The sequence below is a fragment of the Ananas comosus genome, linkage group 11 (genome assembly GCF_001540865.1).
Source record: "Ananas comosus cultivar F153 linkage group 11, ASM154086v1, whole genome shotgun sequence".
Lineage (NCBI taxonomy): Eukaryota > Viridiplantae > Streptophyta > Magnoliopsida > Poales > Bromeliaceae > Ananas > Ananas comosus.
The window spans coordinates 6,726,784-6,746,905 of record NC_033631.1 but is presented as its reverse complement, the minus strand read 5'-3'; the positions used below and the strand labels follow the sequence as shown (position 1 = coordinate 6,746,905).

The window sequence follows — 20,122 nt, the reverse complement described above, 5'->3', positions numbered from 1 at the left end:
TCCACGCCCTTCACGGCTCCGAATCCACGAACGCCTCCACTTCGAATCCACGAAGCTTCAATCACGCTGAATCCACGACGCCACTTGAATCCACGAGCCCACGATCCGAATCCACGAACCGCCGTAAATACGCCGAATCCACGACGCCACCATGAAGAATATCATGAATATTGGTGATCCTTCGCCTTGAGTATCGTAGAAACCAGGGAATAGAACTCCAAGGCAAGCGGAGATAAATCGATATATTAATATCAAATTCAATATCTCGATTTGATCTAAAGAGGCTTTTTGTAGAAAATAGGTTTTTGATGAAATCCGAGCCTCTAGGGTTTCTCAAACATGTAATTTCGTGATGCTTAATCAGTTAGAGAACCCCAATACTTATTTATAGACTTTAGAATCAAAACAAATTAGGATTAGAAAGTTTTTTCCAAAATCAGCACCTTGTACCGGAACAAGAAAAGCTGTCCAGGTACACCATGACGGAAGATTTTTCTGCGAAGCTCTGTACCCTGGATAGGCTGCAGCTTGTTCCGGAACAAGGCTTGTACCGGGGTACAGCGTGAAGGTGTACCGGAACAACCATCAAACTTCTCTGTGCAAACGCTGATGGCTGTACCTGACAGAAAACCCTTGTACCGGCCACAACAATGCAATTTTTGCTGAAAATGCATTTGTTTCGGGTTTTACAAGCTCTTAGAAACTTTCTAATCAATTACAACTTTGAAAACATGATCTAAAACCTATAATTAAGTATGAAATCACCATAAACATGATTTAAACTTACCTAAGCATCGTGATTCAAGTTCTACGATTTTTGCGTCCTTTCCGATTTTTCGAAGTCTTGAGATTCTTCGATCTTCAATATGCCGCTCCGCGACTTCTTCAAGACTCCGACTCGACCCACGAAACTTGCCAACACATAGCGACCTAACATCAGCCAGTTGTGTAATCATTTAACGATACTCAAAACATCACAAATGAGATTTTCTCATTTGCTGTGGTAGGTCAAAACCCACGACCGTTCGCGTTAGTCCCCTCATTTCGCCGAAGAGATGTCCCGAGTCTCAAACCCTAAAAGTATTGAGCGAAGAGATTATACGGGGCATTACGATAACTATAAGATCAAACATAGTAACCGTATTAACGGAAAAAGGGCTTAAAAACTCACTTAGGGGCGTAGAAAAACTCTCACAAGCTCCAAAATAAGAGCTAAATCCTTCCAATGTTAACACAAATGGAAGATTCTAAACAAACAATTAATTTTAGCCTCCAATAAGCGCCTAGATTCAAAATTGCCCAAAATAAGCCCTGAAAACCTCATTCTAGGGTTTCATCTCAAACCACCAATAAAAAATCATAATCTAGAGGGGAGGAGAACAAGTAGATTACCTCTAAGAAGCTAGTAGGGCCCGCAAGTCCAAGAAAACTGCGGACCTCCGCGCACATTCGTCGGGCGGGCAACCTTTTATTGCCCTGCTACTTTCTTCGGGTCTACCGAAACTCCGTTTGCCCCCGATACCACATGACCCAAGAAGGTGACCTCCTTTAGCCAAAAGTCATATTTTTTCAACTTTGCATAGAGGCTTCTCCTGTCTGAGTATTTCCAACACAGCTCCAGATGCTCCTTTTTCACTATTTCCGAGTAGACAATACTTCGTCTAATGAACACCACCAAAAAAAATAAAATCGCATCGGATCACAACAATGGGGCTGAAGACTCGATTCATCAAGTCCGATAAATGCCTGTCGGGGCGTTTAGTAAGCCCAAATGGCATTACGCTGAAAACTCACTAATGGTCCATTACCGCGCTACGGTACGCCGTCTTGTGCCACATCCTTCGGCCGTAATCTTTATGTTGATGATAACCCCGGATTGGCAATCATCTACGCAATACAACCGTGGACCCTTGCCCAACTGATCGAAGGTAGATCGTTAATTCCCTTGGCCAACGGGTACTTGCTTCTTTATCGTTACTTTGTTCAACTCGCGATTAATCCATGGCCAGGAGTCGCAAGTGCTGCCATCCTTATCTTCACAAGAAGCACCGGGAGCTTCCCCCGGCTGACACGTCAGCCTCACAAAGCCTATCGAGCAAGTCTTGCCAGTTGGCCTTTTAGCTCCTTTAACTCCACCGGATGCGGTGGCGTTCCCTGGGTAATGTCACGCCCCCGGCGACCCCACGGAAGCCCGCCGGCGTGTGCCCAGAACCCGCGCCATCTGTTTCAACATACTAAAGGCGTCTTAAAAACACAATAATAAAGCAATAATAAAAGCATCTTTAGCGAGTATCAGAGCCATTAATAAATGCTGCTAAATGCCTACAACAAATATAAGGTAAAGCTGTAAATTCCACTAATAAGGCATAGAGTAAATACAATAGGAATCCAATTACAAGCTGCCAAGATGTTAGGATACATAGGGCGTCTCGATATACACGGCGTACAAAAACTCTCACTCTCCTCAATACAAAGAAATAGCTAAACCACCTAGGCAAGTATAGCTCCTCCTGCTTAGCTTCTACGGCGGATTTTCCCCTTGCCCCCGATCGCCGTCGCTCAGCGCGGTTGCCGAAGCCTCTGAAAAGGAAACCATTAAAACTAGGGGTCGTGAGAACTATCAAAATATAGCTTTCCAGGTTGGGCAATTACTGACTTCAGCTGAACTGCGCCACAAGGCCCCAAAAAGTTACAAGGAAGAGTCAGTGCTAAACAGTGTACTAATTAGACGGTAAGTAAAATATAACTTATATAGGCATAAAGTCTCCACTTAGCATAATAGCCATGTACGACTAGCCAACTATCATGAAGTAATAGTCTCCAACTATCATAATGTCACCGGATGCGAAATAGTAAAAATGCCGAGTTACTATTCTAGTCAATGTCAAGTAGTACACTAAGTCCTTCATCTTGTCCAACATGTCATACTGGATATACAGAAGTCAAATCTGAAAGAGACCCACTCCGAAGGTCTGTCTATGGCCCTGAGACCACCCGTAGCGCCTGTCTGGCCGGTGGCGAGGCCTAATGGGCCCCGTGGTAGTCATATCGCACACCCTAGGAATGAGCCCTGGCCCCGGCCAATCCACTTCGGCGCCCAATCCCGCACGGCGAATAGGTGTATCGCGATGGCATATTCCGGCAGAGTGCCGGCTTGTAAGGGGAGCGACCCTCAAAGCATGTGCGAAGAAATATGCAGCAACAATGGCAATAGTCAAACGATCAGTCACCAAGTACAGAGTCCTTGTATGTCTAACAAATGAGGTATATAGTAAATTGCCTCGTGGCCAAGTCACTATGTTCATCATATCTCAAATATCGAATATAAGTGATGCTCAATGTGCGGCCTATTATCAGAGTCTCTATGTTGCAGTTTAATAATTCTCTACTCCAAGTTGCCTCTCTTTATGGCACTATGGCCTCATTTTTGCTCCCAACATGCGATACTAAGGTTCAAGAACTTAAAGTTCTAGTCAAAAATCCGAAGCGATGAATCTTGATTTCCTATCATCTCATAGAGATATTCGTCGCATGCATATTAACAAAGCCACCTTCGTCTCTCTCTCTCTACTACATAGAGTAAATTTCTTGATGCACAGCATATAAGTTCTAGAATTCAAAAACTCTCGGTAAATGTACTAAACATGAATATGCCATGAATTTAAAGGAGCATGAAAGCATATTTGTAACCACTTAGGAGGCAATTTCCTCCAATTTCAAGGAAGACCAAACCCCCGATTACAACGAAACTCCTCGTGCGCCTCCAACGAGGCGTTCCCTAGTCTCGCTTAGCTACCCTAAAAGGTATTAGGAAACATGTGTCATACGGGCCAAACAAACAAAACCTAGCTCAAACATAAGCTAATCAATTCATAGGTGAGGAAAACTCACCTCTATAGCGCAAAAATCTCCTCTAACAGCTCCAAAATTTGAAGCTAGGCTCGTCCAATCCAACTATGGAAGCCTCTAATCAATCAATCTAGCTTTCAAAAGCCCTAGATTCAAAATGCCCAAAATAAACCCTAATATCACAATCTAGGGTTTCAATTTCAATAAAGCCTCAAAAACATGAATCAAAAGGTGGAATCATGTTCTCTAACCCTCTTTGGAAGCCCCAAACTTAGCTCAATCCAAGTGGGGTGGAGATCTCCTCAGCCACAAGCTCCTCTCCAAGCTCTAAGCCATCAACAATGGTGGAGAAGCCACCAAGATGCAAAAAGAGAAGAGAAAACCCAAATAAAAACCAAGCAAAGGGGTAAAAAATGGCAAGGAAAGGGAGAGAAGCTCCTCTCACCTTCTCCTCTCAGGTCCCAGCCCACAAAAGAAGCCCTAAGGGGCGTGCGGGCGCTGTTATAGAAAGCCCACAATCGCGAAAAACCCCCTGCAGGTTCAAACTGCACGAAATCTGCCTCCTTGTACCGGTACACGGGTTCTTGTACCGTACAAGGGCCGACGAAAATGCAAAACCCGGAGGGCTCGCGGGTTGCACTCGCGTCTGCGGCTCTGTACCGGTACAAGCCGATGGCTGTACCGGTACAACCATCAACCCTTGTACCGGTAACAAGACCATTCTTGTTGCGGTACAAGCCCTGCTGCAGGCTATCCGAGGGCTGGACCAAAAATTCCAATTTTGGGATCTGGTGCCAAGACTCAAACCAACACCCTTCGGGTGGTGCGTGCCAGGGGTCGGAAAACTATCAAGACCCTCCAAAAACTGTGGAAAGGCTCCACACACAGATCAAACACTCGAATCTTGCAATTTGCTAAGATCCAGTGTATTAACAAACTCCGCTGAAAACACATCCGGGTACTCACACGCTACTCGAATATCCCCCAACTCTGGGTACTCCTTCGAGCATCTCACCATGTTTGCCAAATAGGCCTTACACCCTCCTTTGATCATTTTTCTTCGCCCCTCACAGACGATATAGTCGCCCGCGAAGCGCCTACTTTTGCACGCTTGGTAGACCAACTCTTCTTGGTTAGGCTCACGAAAAGTTGATCACCTTGCTTTCACAAGCTATCACCACATAGTACTTGGAGAGCCAGTGGTCCCCAATATAACGTCGAATCCCCACATCTGATCTAGCCACCAGCAGATCAATTGGCATAATCCAATCGCCTATTTGCACTGGACACGCCAAAACATTCATTATGGACACTGAGACGAATGTTCTGGGCGCGTTCACCCACCAATAATCCTCATTGTTATCCATCTCTATGGCCATGTCGTCTTGCAAATGATTGCTAATGAATGAATGAGATGCGCCCTGTATCAAAACACTGCTCTAGCTCTAGCTGGCCTTAATCACAATTAACCTGCCACGACGTCGTCGGGTGCTGCCCAGGTCTGCCTCCTCCACCTGAGCGGCAAAAGACTTCAGCGCCTAGGCGCGCTCTCGGATCCCCTCCGGGCTCGGATGTGAGGGCGTGGACAACCCGGAGGGTAGCGCGAAGATTCATAGGAGGTTAAGAGAGGTTGAGTCCGTGGAGTCGGTAATCACCTTGTAATCTTTTCGCTTAGTGGATTGTTTTTTCACGTGTTGGTCCCGTGGGTTTTTCTCCAAGTTGGAGTTTTCCTACGTAAATCTCGGTGTGCTTTTTATTTTCCGCATTTATTTTTATTGCATCGAAATTTGTGGTTTTTGACCGTTCACCTATTCACCCCCCCTCTAGGTGATAGATACAATCTAGATAGATCCTTGGGCTCCTCAAAACTTTCAGCATAATCATGTTAGATATATTTATTATGAATTTTAGAATGCTTAACATGCATATGTTATATATAGTAAATTTTTGGACCTCCATGTGGTAGGGTGCATTCATGTGGGATATAGCATTCTAGTTGAGACTTGGAATTATGATTCCTATTATAAAAATGAACATTACTTTCATGCATTTAATCTTCATGCCCAATTGTGACACTAGGGACTTTGGAAGCCTAGAGAGGCTTGGGGACTTAGACTATTTGAGAAATTGGGCCAATGTCATAAAGAGGCATTACGTCCGGGCTATAGTGAACATTGGCATTAATGTCTTAATTGGAACATAGAATATGATTTAGGCTTGATTAGTTGTAGTTCTTTCCTTTTGCTATTTTTCTTGCTTTTACTTCTGCTCTATTCTAGACGCCTTATATGTGTAGACATATGGCGGGTCTGGGCGCGCTACCGGGAGGGCCTCCGCCGGTCCCGAGGCGTGACAATGATGACTACCTCTTGAATGCCATAAGAATCACTGCTTCGATACATTGTTATTTTACTAATATTACTTGGTTTCGTTTATTCCTTGCTGTTTCTTTCTAATTTTCTTGCTCTTCTTTAAGGGTATGATGATAAGTAGAGGGAATTGTCGAAAATATTGCCTTCGAACGAGCGGAGTTTTGAACGGAGTGGAAGTTTGGGTCGCCTACTCATAGGCAACCGCTTCCTACGGTTGTTGCTCTTAGTGATTGCACACGTTTCCCTTCAATGGTAATCTACTACTCAGCAACCATTTCCTACCATTCTTACCCTTTGTTGTTGTGCGCTTTGCCTTTCTATAGTACCCTGCTGTTCCTACTGCTGCCCTGTGCTTATGAGCAGTGTTGCCCGCCCTCCTTAACTGAGTCTTATGCTTTTTGCCATTGTTTTAAAGATTGTTTGAATTGTTCTCTTCTTTCCCCAACCCCTCTTACCTCATTTTTCATGAATCATTATATTATAATTTATACTATTGTTTGGTATGATTCTTGCTTATTGACTCTTTAAATAAAAAATCCCTTTAACGAAGTAGCCGATGGACGGATTTACTTGGTTGTGCTTAAGTTTACTATTCCTATCTTTGTTTCAGTTTAAGAGTGGTACCTTTTTGATGGTCTCCACTGCTTCGATACATTGTTATTTTACTAATATTACTTGGTTTCATTTACTCCTTGTCGTTTCTTTCGAATTTTCTTGCTCTTATTTAAGGCTATGATGATAAGTAGAGGCAAGTGTGGAAAATACTGTCTTCGAACGAGTGGAAGTTTGGACGGCCTACTCATAGGCAACCGCTTCCTACTACCGTTATTCTTAGTGATTGCGCACATTTCGCTCCAATGATAATCTACTGCTCAGCAACCATTTCCTACCGTTCTTATCCTTTGTCATTGCGCACTTTTTCTTTCCACGGTGATCTGTTTGTTCTGTTTTCTATTTGTTCTTTGTTGAATTCAAATTGAAGCCGAATTTCGTATAAATTGGAGCTACATTTTGCGTGCTTTTGCCGAAACTTCTGGGTCGTATTAGCATGTTTCTGGATGCCGCCAGCAGCAACAAGGGTTGCTGCAAACAACAGCAAAGGCCGCTGCAATGACAGCGTGCAGTACGAGGGGCTGCTGCCGCTGCAACAAGCGGCAGCAGGGGCTGCTGTTACTACTGCTGCTATTGCGACCAGCAGCAGCAGAGGCTGCTGCTGCTATTGCGGCCAACAACAGCAGAGTCTGCTGCTGGGGCTGCTGCCTCAGATAGTGACAGCAGCAGGCGCCGCAGCAACAGGAGTGGGCATATTGTTCGACGAGTGGTTCTGCTGAAATCACAGCAGTAGTGGCTCAAATTTGGGCTCCAATCGCGCCCAAATTCACCTCATTTTCAAATAGAAGTTGATCCAAGAATGAGGATGACAATGAGCTTCAAGTTGCACTTTGTTCCAGTTGAAATTAAGATGAATTGGTAGGCAAGTGAGCTAATTATTGAAGAGAGTCGAAAATTCAAATTTTGATGGATATTTTCTAACGATGAATTGGTAGGCAAGAGAGTTAACTATTGAAGAAAGTGTGAAATTCAGATTTTGATGGATATTTTCTAACGTCTTCATCTATTTTTTTCCTAATTGAGTTGTAGGCATAAAATTGATTTCATGTTGGTGCTCAACTGAGGAAGAGAAGCCTGTGGACTGTTTGCAGCTGCATTGGTTCTATTTTTTTGTATCAAAATCTTTCGAATGCGTATATTATCACTGCTGATTTATAAATTTGTTTGCTTTTTCCTAGCAGTTTTTTTTTTGGTGTGAGTACCTCAAAAAGGTGCAGGTTTATCTATGCTTTTATGCAATTTTCATCTTCAGGTTTCTGATCTTTTCTTATTTTGTCATGTTTCTATGAGATAAAGTAAGACCCATTTTTAAATCCAACTTTCTACCTAATCTTACATGTCGTGCTACGATTGGTAAACGATGTATTATAAAAAGACCTTGAATTTATTTCCTGTAGTGTTAAGTTTGATCCTATTTCCTGCACCAGTTTCTTTTTTGCATGTCTTATTGAGTTTTGTATGTGTTTTTTATGAATTCTTAATTTGTTTCCCTTATTTTTTTTCCTCTCTTAATCTTTTTCCTGAGGTTTTGATTAATTTAGTCCAGTTGGGGATTTGGGTGCTCTACTCATTACTTGCTTTGGTTCAGCATGTACCAATGGAGGGTAAAAAACATGTGTTTTCAGCTGGATTGGTCTTTTTTTTGTGTAGTTGAATCTTCCGAACATGCAGATTATTTATAGATTTGTTTTCCTTTTTAAATGCACATTTTCTTGATGTAAGTACCTAAAAAATTTGCAGGCTTATATACACTTTTATATACACTTTTGTTCAATTTTTATTTCCAGGTTTCTGCATTTTCTTATTTTGCTATGTCTCTATGAGATGAACTGAAACTCATTTTGGAATCCAACTTTCCTCCTAGCCTTACATGCTGTTCTAGGATTAGTAATGTATTAAAGAAAGGACTTGAATTTTACTAATATTACTTGGTTTTATTTGTTCCTTGCTGTTTTCCTCGATTTTCCTGTTCTTCTTTAGGGCTATGATGATCAAAAGCACATGAGGATTTTAAATTTTCCTATTCTACTATATAATTTTAAGTGTGCACATGTGGTGCCTTCCTGCTGATTCAGAATTTGCCAGCATGTTTCTTTGTACATTCTTTATTTTCATGAGGTATGGATTGTGGGATTTGATCGCTTGATATTTAATTGGTGGCCAAATATGACCCTCGAGCATTTTATTTCTGTTGAGTGTTTGGTTGTATTGAAGTTTTACTTTTCAAAATTCAAACAAAAGGAGATGGAAATTTAAATTTTAAATAAATTATATAAATTTTCTACTGCGAAGCGCGGGCCTACACTAGTTATAGATTATTTGCTAGTATTTGTATAAAGTTGGTTCATATTAATCTTAATCTTAACCAAATACTAATTCAACTCTAATTGATTTAAATAATTTAATTTCAAGATAAATCCGAATGTGATTCCCAATTCCAACAAATGTACCGCGATTAGTATTCGATTAGAATTAGAATTCTAGTACTACTCGGATTCCTAGCAAATGCGCGCCCGAAGATAAATATGGTGATTGCCCCTTCCTCGCTCCGTCGCCTTCCCTCGTTGCGATGGCGAGACGCGTGAAGAACAAGGCGTCCGCCCAGATCCAGATTACGGCGGAGCAAATACTTCGCGAGTCCCGCGAGCGTCAGGACCCAGATATCCGGCGTCCCAAGCAGAAGATCGTCGACCCCGACGAGCTCTCTGAGCACCGCCTCCGCAAGCGCAAGGAGTTCGAGGACCTCATCCGCCGCGCCCGCCGGAACCCCTCCGCCTGGGTCAGATACGCCCTCTGGGAGGAGTCCCAGGGCGACTTCAACCGCGCCCGCTCCGTCTGGGAGCGCGCCCTCGACGTCGACTACCGTAACCACGCCCTCTGGCTCAAGTACGCCGAGTTCGAGATGCGTAATCGTTTCGTCGACCACGCCCGCAACGTCTGGGACCGCGCCGTCTCCCTCCTCCCCCGCGTCGACCAGCTCTGGTGGAAATACATTCACATGGAGGAGATCCTCCGGAACGTCGCCGCCGCCCGCCAGGTGTTCGAGCGCTGGATGCAGTGGCAGCCCGACGTCCAGGGCTGGCTTTCCTACATCAAGTTCGAGCTCCGCTACAGCGAGACCGATCGCGCCCGCGCTGTCTACGAGCGCTTCGTCGCGTGCCACCCGAGGCCCGACGCGTTCATCCGATACGCCGAGTTCGAGATCAAGTGCGGCAACGTCGCCCGCACTCGCGCCATCTACGAGGGCGCCGCCGACCTCCTCTCCGAGGACGACGAGGAAGCCGAGAAGCTCTTCGTCGCGTTCGCCGAGTTCGAGGAGCGGTGCAAGGAGGTCGAGCGCGCGAGATGCATCTACAAATACGGTCTGGACCGCATACCAACGGGAAGGGCTGAGGACCTGTACAGCAAGTTTGTTTCCTTCGAGAACCGGCACGGCAATCATGGGGAGATTGAGGATGCAATTGTCCGGAAGCGGAGGTGTCAGTATGTGGAGGAGGTGCGGAAGAACCCCTTGAATTACGATTTGTGGTTCGATTACATTAGATTGGAGGAGAGCGTCGGGAACAAGGACGTGATCAGGAAGCTCTATGAGCGCGCAATCGGTAACGTGCCTCCCGCTGAGGAGAAGCGGTATTGGCGGCGATACATTTATCTTTGGATCAACTACCTGCTGTACGAAGAGCTTGATGCTCAGGACATGGCCCGGACGAAAGAGATTTACAGGTAAGCACTTTGATTTCCTTCTTTATCAAGAAAAAAGTTCTCTTCTTACAGGTTTATCTCTTATTTCTCTTGTTTAATTCTGATTCATGCTTATACACTGATCTAATATATCTTTTTCTTGATACAGAAAATGTCTAAAGTTGATTTCTTGTAAGAAGGTTTCGTTTGCAAAAATTTGGCTCATGGCAGCGCAATTTGAGATAAGGCAAATGAATCTTAAGGCTGCAAGACAGATTTTAGGAAATGCAATTGGAATGGCTTCAAAGGATAAAGTAAGAATTTAAGATTTTTGCTCATTTTTAGGGAAAAATTACTTATGAGGTTATATGAGTTTGTTTCTCTTATACCATTCTTATTAATGGCAGATTTTCAAGAAATACATTGAGATTGAACTTCAGCTAGGCAATATCGATCGCTGTAGAATTCTCTACGAGAAGTATTTTGAGTGGGCCCCTGCGAATTGCTATGCCTGGATCAAGTATGCCGAGTTGGAGAAAAAATCTCTTTTCGAAACAGAGCGTGCTCGAGCAGTATTTGAACTTGCAATTGCTCAACCTACCCTAGACATGCCGGAATTGCTTTGGAAGGTATTCTGTTTTTCCCGTTATACTTTGTCTTGCTTGTTTGTTATGCATATTATTCAGGTTTATTCAAATAGATTCTGGGGAGAGACTTAGAATAGCTATGCATTACTAGCTTCGAAGTCTTTTACGTCTCAAATTGTCTAAGAGTTCTTCCTCTTCAGCAGATATTTAAGCCCTAAGAATTTAAGCTATAAAAACCTAATTGTAGGTCATTTCTTTTTGATGTGTCATTAATGTTGTTCCTGATATCTTATATTTATATTAGAAACTGACATCTGTTTTTGTCGCTTTTACCCCTTTCTTTATTTCTATAAATAATAGCAATACTTGAGTTGGGTTTTGTGCTGCCCTGTAAATTCATGCAAATTAGATACTATATTTTCATATGCATTTTCTGGCAAATATTGTTTTTATACTAATAATATGTCAAACGTTTGCTCATTATTGTTTTTTTTGCTCATTAATCAAAAGCATTTATGTATGCTATGCTATGTATCCTTTTAGCATCAATCTTGCTATTGCAAGACATGATGGAAAATTGATATTGAATCCATTTGATGATTTAGACTCGTTAAAGTGACAAAAGTTTAAAAAAACCTTAGTAGTTTACCTAACCTACCACTCGCTAAAAATTTCTATAGGTCAATTCAACTGTTTGAACATATGCTATGATTTGCTGGATGATTTTGAAGCACCCAAAATAGGTGGACTTCATTTCACATGCAAATTTAGAGTCACACTTCAAGCTTTTGTACTTCAAAAAAACAAGTGATCGCTTTGGAGATGAGACATGTTTCCTTACTAATTTTGACATAGCTAACTACGAGCTCTATGTGCAACATCTTTTTTTTTTTTTGCCTAATTATGCATGGTTAAGAGCCCCCAGAGAACTAGAACTAAATACCATGGAGTAAGATCAGTGGAAAACTACCTAGGGCTTGCGGCTGAAATGGTAAATACCGAGTAGTTAGCTAAATAGCTATATTGATAGAGAAATCTTTTTTTCTTCTGAATTTGTTATATTTTCTTATATATGGCATGAACATAGCTTACCGTTACTTATTCATGTCCTACCTCAGGCATACATCGACTTTGAGATATCAGAGCGTGAATATGAGAGAACGAGGCAACTCTATGAAAGGCTACTTGATCGGACTAGGCACCTCAAAGTATGGGTAAGCTATGCAAAGTTTGAAGCTTCATTTGGTTTGGAGGTTGAAGAGGCAGACAGCAAGGAAAAGTCCGAGAACAACAACGACTCTTCTCATGGGCAGCAAATGGAACGCATTCAGCGATGTCGAGGTAATTTAAGCAAACTCTTATCTTCCTTTTTGCTTTGTTGTTATTATTGAGAAGTAAAGATACAAATCCTAACCCTGCTTTCTTGTTATCAGCTATTTTTGAAAGGGCATCTGATTATTTTAGAGCCAATGCGCCTGAACTGAAGGAGGAAAGAGCGATGTTATTGGAGGAGTGGCTCAATATGGAGAGCAGTTTCGGTAGTCTTGGCCGTGTTGATACGGTGCAGAAGAAGTTACCAAGAAAAATTAAGAGGAAGAGGGCTATAACGACAGAAGATGGCATTCCTGTTGGGTATTCCCTCTCTCCCTCTCTCTTTATCTCTTTCTCTCTCTTCCTCTCGAAATTACGAACTCTTTTTCTGACATATTGTTGGTTTGATGTAGCTTCGAGGAATACTATGACTACATATTCCCCGACGAAGTTGCCATGATACCAAATTTGAAGATTTTGGAAGCAGCCTACAAGTGGAAGAGGCAGAAGTTGGACAATGATGGTGACCCAAATTTGAAGATTTTGGAAGCAGCCTACAAGTGGAAGAGGCAGAAGTTGGACAATGATGGTGACCGATAGCAAAGAAACTGTCTGATTCCATCTTTATTAATTATAGTTAGCTATTAAATGTCAGTTTCTTCGGGCGGAATGGTTTGCGTGTCTATATATGTTAGCTTTTCCCAAGCGGTCGTCCCTGTGGAAGAGACGGTTTGTCTTTCACTTGGGTTTTAACGGTTCATCAGGAACAACATCAGCAGGATAAAAAGTTTTTATATACATATACTAATCTCTTTCTTTCTCTTCTGGTTTTTTGCTGATAGTGTTAGCTAACCACTTTACTATCATTCAATTTTTCTTATACATTAATTGTACTAGTTCTTTCTGTGTGAGCAAGCCTCATAGTTTTATCTTGTAGCAAGTCATAATTTTACAGTCTCTCACTCGAACTTCTTCAAGAGATCTATTGCTTATGTTTATTGTGCTTTGTTATCTACTCATACCTAATTGATTATCTTTAAATTATTAAGTGATGAGAGTCAATAGAATGATGACTTTGAGTTAATTGAACGATAGGTTTTTTAAAAGTTATTTTATTTTATTTTTTTATAAATTTATTTGTATGCCCCTAACTCAAGAAATCTCGTGTCTATTCTTATTGAAGGCTAATCAATTCCAAACAGTGTGCTTTTGCCTGCCTTCCCAGTGTGTGATCTGCGGTGGTCCTTATTATCCGCCGTAGTGTCCACAGCGGGCGGGCAGGTGCTTCCAGTGTGGCCAGGAGGGCCACTGTCACGCCCCAATCCCCGCCAATTTGGTCGGGTTCGGGTCACGTCAACAGACGCCGAACGAACAGAGCCTCCCCTGTCCGCCCCAAGCTCTAATACATGTATAGTAAAGCAATTAAACAATGAGATTAGCATTTATACAAGGCTTGCGCGAGGGCAAGCAACAACGGAAGCGAAAGCTCTGTATTACCATATCCAACATACATAATATTTGATTTCATTTGAACCAAATAAAAGTAAACTACAACTATTACATTCCTTTTCCATTAAACATAATTCTTTACATTTTAGTCATCCACCAAAAATATATGATTGTTTACAACTTTACATCTCTAAATCAACAAAAGAAGTTGATACATGTAAATAAAGGAATGACTACAAAATGCATATGTCCCGGTGGCCACTAGCTATGGCGCTAAACCCTTGCCTCGGTCCTCCGCCGCCCCGCCCGTGTTAGGACCTGTGGGGTTAGTGGTGTGAGAACTATAACGAAGTTCCCAGTGGGTTCGGCAACCGACCTCGCCGACTTACCCACTAGGTCTATTTCAGGCATAAGTATTTTAATGGAAAGGAAATAGTAGCCAAACTAATGCTAATACTATGCCTGCAAGAAAGATGTCAACGAATATAGAGATGAAAGCAATAAATATGCATGCATGCTTAATCGATACTTTTCTTTGGCTTTTACCCAATCTTACCGGTTAACTTTGTTAACCCCAATGACTCACAACCCAAAATTCCTTTTTGATCGAGGAGGCTTCGAGCACTTCCACTCGAGGGACCGTCCTTCGGGGCCACTATCCCCGTGGTGACCTACTCCGTAGCGCACCGCTTGAGGGGGAGCTACCGCCCTCAAGCCAAGACTTATCGTGAGTATTGATCCGATTCCTAACTTGGGAATGTATAGCCACTAGTCACAATGCCACTATCTTAATAGGTTTTCTACCTATTTATTTATGCCACTTTTGATTAAACTATGTTTAACAATCACTATCTCAATGCCAATCTTGTCTCTATAGTCAATGTCATCCTTGTTTACTAAGATCAAGGTTCAAGTCTCCTATTCATACATCTCTAGGGTTCTAGCATACATGTCCATTATGGTTCTGTCATTCTTTATGTCCAACTACATTGTAAGTACATAAATAAAGTTACACCAAAGTTCACATGTAAGCAACCCTAATAGGCATGAACGACTATATACAATATGCTCAAATGAAAAGTGACATAGATATAGAAGGGAATCCAATGATTCCGGAATGCACCCCCCACCTCGCGTGGTCGTGTAGGTGTAGAATGTGACGACTCCCGAACTTTACGAAAGCCGATTTTGCGCCCTATAACCAAAATAGTGCCAAATTAGGCCCCTTTATATATGAACTATTCTTAAATATTTTCGTAATGTTAAACGGAGTTGTCCAACGCGTCGAGGGCACCCCCAATTAGGTTTCTACGAGGTCAATTCGTCCCCGAAAAATCCTAGGGCAAAAGCCCCAAATTTGAGCCCTAACAATGCCCTAATGAGATAGCTCCTAGATTGATCTCATCCCTAAGCAAATAATAGCTTAGAATCATCTAAGAGGCACTCTACTAAGGTTTCTAGGCCCTTGGAACCATCCCTAGGGCATCTACCATGAGCCCTAGTGATCCACCATGAGAGCTCCTCAAGAAAACCATGGTTTTCATGGTTTCATGGTCAATAGAGGGTTTCTAGGTTAATTAGAGGATTAAAACTCTAAATCCCAAGGTTTAAAACCAAACCCTAAAGTTCTACATGCTAGAAACTCACCTTAGCCCAAGTTCCACCAAGCTCCTCCTTGTTGGAGAGCTCCAAGACCCTTCAAAGCCACCAACAATCCCTCCTCAAGCTTCTTCTTCTTCTTCTCCAAGCTCTAGAGCTAGGGTTCTAGAGAAAGAGGGAAATGAGAAGAGGGTGAAAAAGGCTGTGGGAGAGAGAGCTAGGGCCATATAAGGTGTTGCAATATTTGCACTTAGGCCCCTCCACTTCAAAATTCTGTTTCAGCCCTTACTGGCAATTTTCGCAGTCGGATACCGGTCTCCCCGACCAGGGACCGGTTCCCGAACGTTGGGTTTGCAGGACATAGCCATGGGATACCACAAATTAAAGATCAAACCCGAGGATGTAACGAAGACGGCTTTCAGAACACGGTATGGACACTATGAGTTCACAGTTATGCCATTCGGGCTTACTAATATCCCGGCAGCTTTTATGGATCAATGAACCATATTTTTAAGCCTTATCTAGATAGGTTCGTCGTAGTATTTATCGACGACGTTTTGGTTTATTCCCAAAGTGATGCAGATCACGAGGAACATTTGAGGCTTGTACTTCAAATACTTCGGGAAAAGGAGCTTTATGCCAAGCTGAAAAAGTGTGAATTTTGGCTTCGATAGGTAGCTTTCCTTGGACATTTGATTTCGAGATCGGGTATAGCCGTGGACCCTAAGAAGATTGAAGCAATCAAGGATTGGCCAAGATCGACGAGCGTCACGGAGATATGGAGCTTCCTTGGATTGGCCGGTTACTACCGGAGATTTGTCGAGGGGTTTGCTAAGCTGTCTACTCCCCTCACGAGGCTCACGCATAAAGGTGTCAAGTTTATTTGGAATGATGCGTGCGAGAGAAGCTTCCAAGAGTTGAAGCAAAGATTGACGACCGCCCCGATCCTAACTCTGCCTGTGGCTGGATGTAACACACTGGACCGTTACAAATTGCGAGGTTCGAGTGTTTGATCTGTGTGACGAGCTTTTTCAGACTTTCTGGAAGGTCGTTGACAGTGTTCCGACCTATGGTTCGAGTCCCGAGAATTGTGGTTTAAAGCTGGCACCAAAAGCCCAAAAGGATGGGACCTTAGTCAGCTCTCGGGTAGCTTGCAGCAGAGCTTGTACCGGAACAAGGTTGGTCTTGTACTGGTACAAGGTTGATGGTTGTTCGGTACAGCCATCGGGCTTGTACCGGTACAGAGCCGCAGACCCCGCAACCCGAGCCTTGGGTTTGCATTTTCGTGGGCCTTGTACCGGTACAAGGGCCCGTGTACCGGTACAAGGAGGCAGTTTTCGTGCAGAATGAAACTGCAGGAGGTTTTTCGCGTTTGTAGCCTTCTATTAGTAACCCCACGCCCCTAGGGCATCCCCTGAGCTTGGAACCTGCAGGGAGAAAGGTGAGGAAGCCCTCCACACCTTCCTTTGTGATTTCTTTGATTTTGGTTGGAGTTTTAAGAGATTAAACTCTCTTTTTGCTTGGCTAGAGACTTCTCCCCCATTGTTGGAGCTAGGAGCTTGGGTTTGAGGCTTGATTGAGGAGAGCTCTTTGGACTTAGAGCATTTAGAGCTTGGTTTGAAGCTTCTAAGAGGTAAGCATCTTGTTATCTCCCTCTAGATTAGATTTTTGTTGGCTTCTTTGTGTTGAAACCCTAGAATGAGGTTTTTAGGGTTTAATTTGGGCATTTTGAATCCAGTGCTTTTGGAGCTAGATTGAGTGGATTAGAACCTTCCTTTGGCTTGGATTGGAAGGATTCTAGCTCTCTTTTGGAACTTTAGAGGAGATCTTTGCTTTGGAGGTGAGTTTTCCTCACCTATGCTTGAATAGCTTATTGATTGATCTTAGCGTCGTTCGTTTCGACTAGGTGACACATATTTTCATACCTTTAGGGTACTAGGAGTGTGGTGGACACCCTCGTTGGAGCAAACGAAGAGTTTCGTTGTCATCGGTGGGTTTGACTTGATGAAAATGGGGCAAAATGGCCCCTATGCCTTCTAAACTTTTCGTAAAGTATTTTTGAATGCAAATTCATGCTAAATATGAATTATGTGAATTTTAGAACACTTAACATGCATGCCTCATATATCGTAAAATTTGTACTCCATATAGTAGAGTCATATGTGTAGATTGCATGCATTGTGGATAGTGCTTGGTTTTGCAAGTTGAGAACATGTCTCCATGCTAGAATTGAATAAATTATGCATCATGAACATATTAATGCCATGCTTGAAACTCGTTGAACAAAAGTGTCATAAAGGGGCACTTGGAATTAGTAAACTATGAAAATGCAACTTAGAGACATGATGATAGGCCATTGTACATCTGCTATATCCCATGTTAGAGATATGATGACATAGAGATAGGCCATTGAGATACTTGGTATATTCCATGTTTTTAGACATGAGGACTTGGTACTTCAGCCGGATCATTGCTTGCTTGCCATTGTGCTTATTCACACATGCTTGTGAGGGTCGCTCCCTACAAGCCGGCACTCCGGAGATAGCCATCGCGACATATGCTCGCCCGTGCGGGATTGGGCGCCGAAGTGGATTGCCGTGGGGGAGGCTCATTCCTAGAGTGGGGATGTTGACTACCACGGGGCCATTAGGCACAGCGCAGGCCAGACAGCCTTCGGGTGGGTCTTATATGTTAAGGATTTTATAGGTTGGCGAATTTCGTAAAGTTGTTTGGAGTCTTGAAGAGTTGATCACAGAAGTTTTGGAGAAGAGATTCAAATTGGAGGACGAAAACTCATTCGGAAAGCTCGACACCTAAGGTATAAATAAAAGATCATTTGTGGTGATAATACCTAATTAGAATAAGTTCAGAAGGCTTGGATTGTTTTAAAACAACTTTTCTGAACTTTCATGTGTTCTGGGACCGGTCCTTGAGATGGAGAGACCGGTTCCCCTAAGGTTCTCACTGCGTAAACCGTGATGCAACCGGTCCCCTGTGATGAGAGACCGGTTCCCGAACCATGGTGCTTCTGTCGCGCAGCGAGGGACCGGTCTCAAGTTTGAGAGACCGGTTCCCGAACGTTGGGTTTTTGGTCACGCAGAGAGGGACCGGTTCCTCACTTGAGAGATCGGTCTCTCACAGACCGGTCTCCTCGAGAGGACCGGTCTCTGAGGACGACACAGTTTTTTAAAAAAGACTTTTTGCAATCCTAGTCTACTTCTAAGTCTTCTAAACATATAAATAAGCTATGTGGGTCATCTAAAATTAAGGCTTTGAATATTTTACCAATTCCAAACCCTAGAAACTTGTTTTCTTCCCGTTTCAATGCTTCGATTTACATGATGAGTTTCTAGCAATCAACATCGGCTTGATTCTTCGTTTTTACTCGATACTTCTTACGAGAATCAAGTAGATGATTGATTAAAGGTGAACCCTCATAGCTTATGGTTTTCAAAAGTTAAAATCACCACAAATCTTCAATACTACAAGCTCCGGAAGGAGGTTCGGCGCGTGGATCTCGCGTGAAGCCGAGGATTCGGTGGACGCTTCGAGGAGTTGAGGCGTTGACGCTGCGAGGAGTTGCAGCAAGGTCGATTGGTGGATTCCTATCGATCGAGGACCGGCAAAGATCACCGTCAACGAGAAATCGGTAAATTGAGTCGTGTGTTTTTGTCGAAATCACTTGTACTCAAGTTTTCTTAGTGGATTTTCTTTGCGTGATCGGTCCCGTGGGATTTTCACTCCGAATTGGAGTTTTCCCACGTTAAATTCTCAGTGTGCTGTTTTAATTTCCGCTATTTTGTTTTGTTTGCATCGAGATTTTTCGAGTTTGCCGGATTTACACCTATTCACCCCCCTCTAGGTGTTACTTACCTTTTAGATCTTCGGGATCCATATCTCACATTATATGATTGGGACTTAGTGACAGAACGTGCTATGTGAACTTTAAAACTATTAAAGTGGACTTGGACTAGAATAGTAAACAATGACACATTTGCTATTTCTGCATTGAGGACATCAGATTGGTTGCATCTCTATGCTTATGCATGTCATATACATCCATGTACATTCATGATATTGTTGCTTTAGTACATATGCAAATCATGCTAAGTAGAGACTGTATGTTATAGTAAGTTACATGTTACTTACTTTTCGCTTTACTTATTGTTTGTCACTGACATCTTTTGTAGCTTTTGGGCCTTGTGGCGCAGTTTACTGAAGTCAGTAATTGCCCACTGGGAACTATTTTTTAATAGTTCTCACGCCCCTGTTTTCTAGTTTCCTTTCAGAGCCTTCTGCACCGGCGGAGGCACGGGATCGTGGCAGGGGATCGCATAGCTAGCTAGCGAGGAGCGGTTCTTTGCCTAGGTGGTTTACTCTTTCTTTTTGTATTTGAGAGAGAGTGAGTGATTTTGTATCCATGTATAGAGACCACCTATGTACCTACTTTTAGCACTTGTATTTGGAATTTCCTTTGTATTGCTTTATGCTTTTATTAGTGGATTCCAGCTTTATGTTTCTTGCCCTATCGTAAATCTTAGATTTATATCATGCTCTGATACTCCTAGATGTCCTTTATTATTGCTTTAATTATCGTTGTTTTAGACGCCTTATATGTTTTAGACGTATGACGGGTCTGGCCACTTGCCGGGCGGGCTTCCG

At 42.8% G+C, this 20,122-nt stretch overlaps 1 protein-coding gene across 2 annotated transcripts; it reads left to right on the top strand.

Moving 5' to 3' along the window:
• LOC109717063 (crooked neck-like protein 1) lies at positions 9,342-13,297 on the top strand. 2 transcript variants are annotated; one of them, XM_020242727.1, is made up of 7 exons: positions 9,342-10,556; positions 10,684-10,828; positions 10,922-11,143; positions 12,220-12,442; positions 12,535-12,733; positions 12,826-12,935; positions 13,002-13,297. In XM_020242727.1, exons 1-7 carry the CDS (start codon positions 9,403-9,405, stop codon positions 13,010-13,012), a joined length of 2,064 nt encoding a protein of 687 aa, XP_020098316.1. In that variant the 5' UTR covers positions 9,342-9,402; the 3' UTR covers positions 13,013-13,297. The 2 variants fall into 2 exon arrangements, with proteins under 2 accessions (XP_020098316.1, XP_020098315.1); XM_020242726.1 differs by having other exon boundaries at positions 12,826-13,297.

Coding starts and splice junctions, on each gene's coding strand:
- LOC109717063 (XM_020242726.1), top strand. CDS start 9,403: ATGGCGAGACGCGTGAAGAACAAGGCGTCCGCCCAGATCCAGATTACG. Junction 10,557..10,683: donor CGGACGAAAGAGATTTACAG/GTAAGCACTTTG, acceptor TTCTTGATACAG/AAAATGTCTAAAGTTGATTT. Junction 10,829..10,921: donor GAATGGCTTCAAAGGATAAA/GTAAGAATTTAA, acceptor TATTAATGGCAG/ATTTTCAAGAAATACATTGA.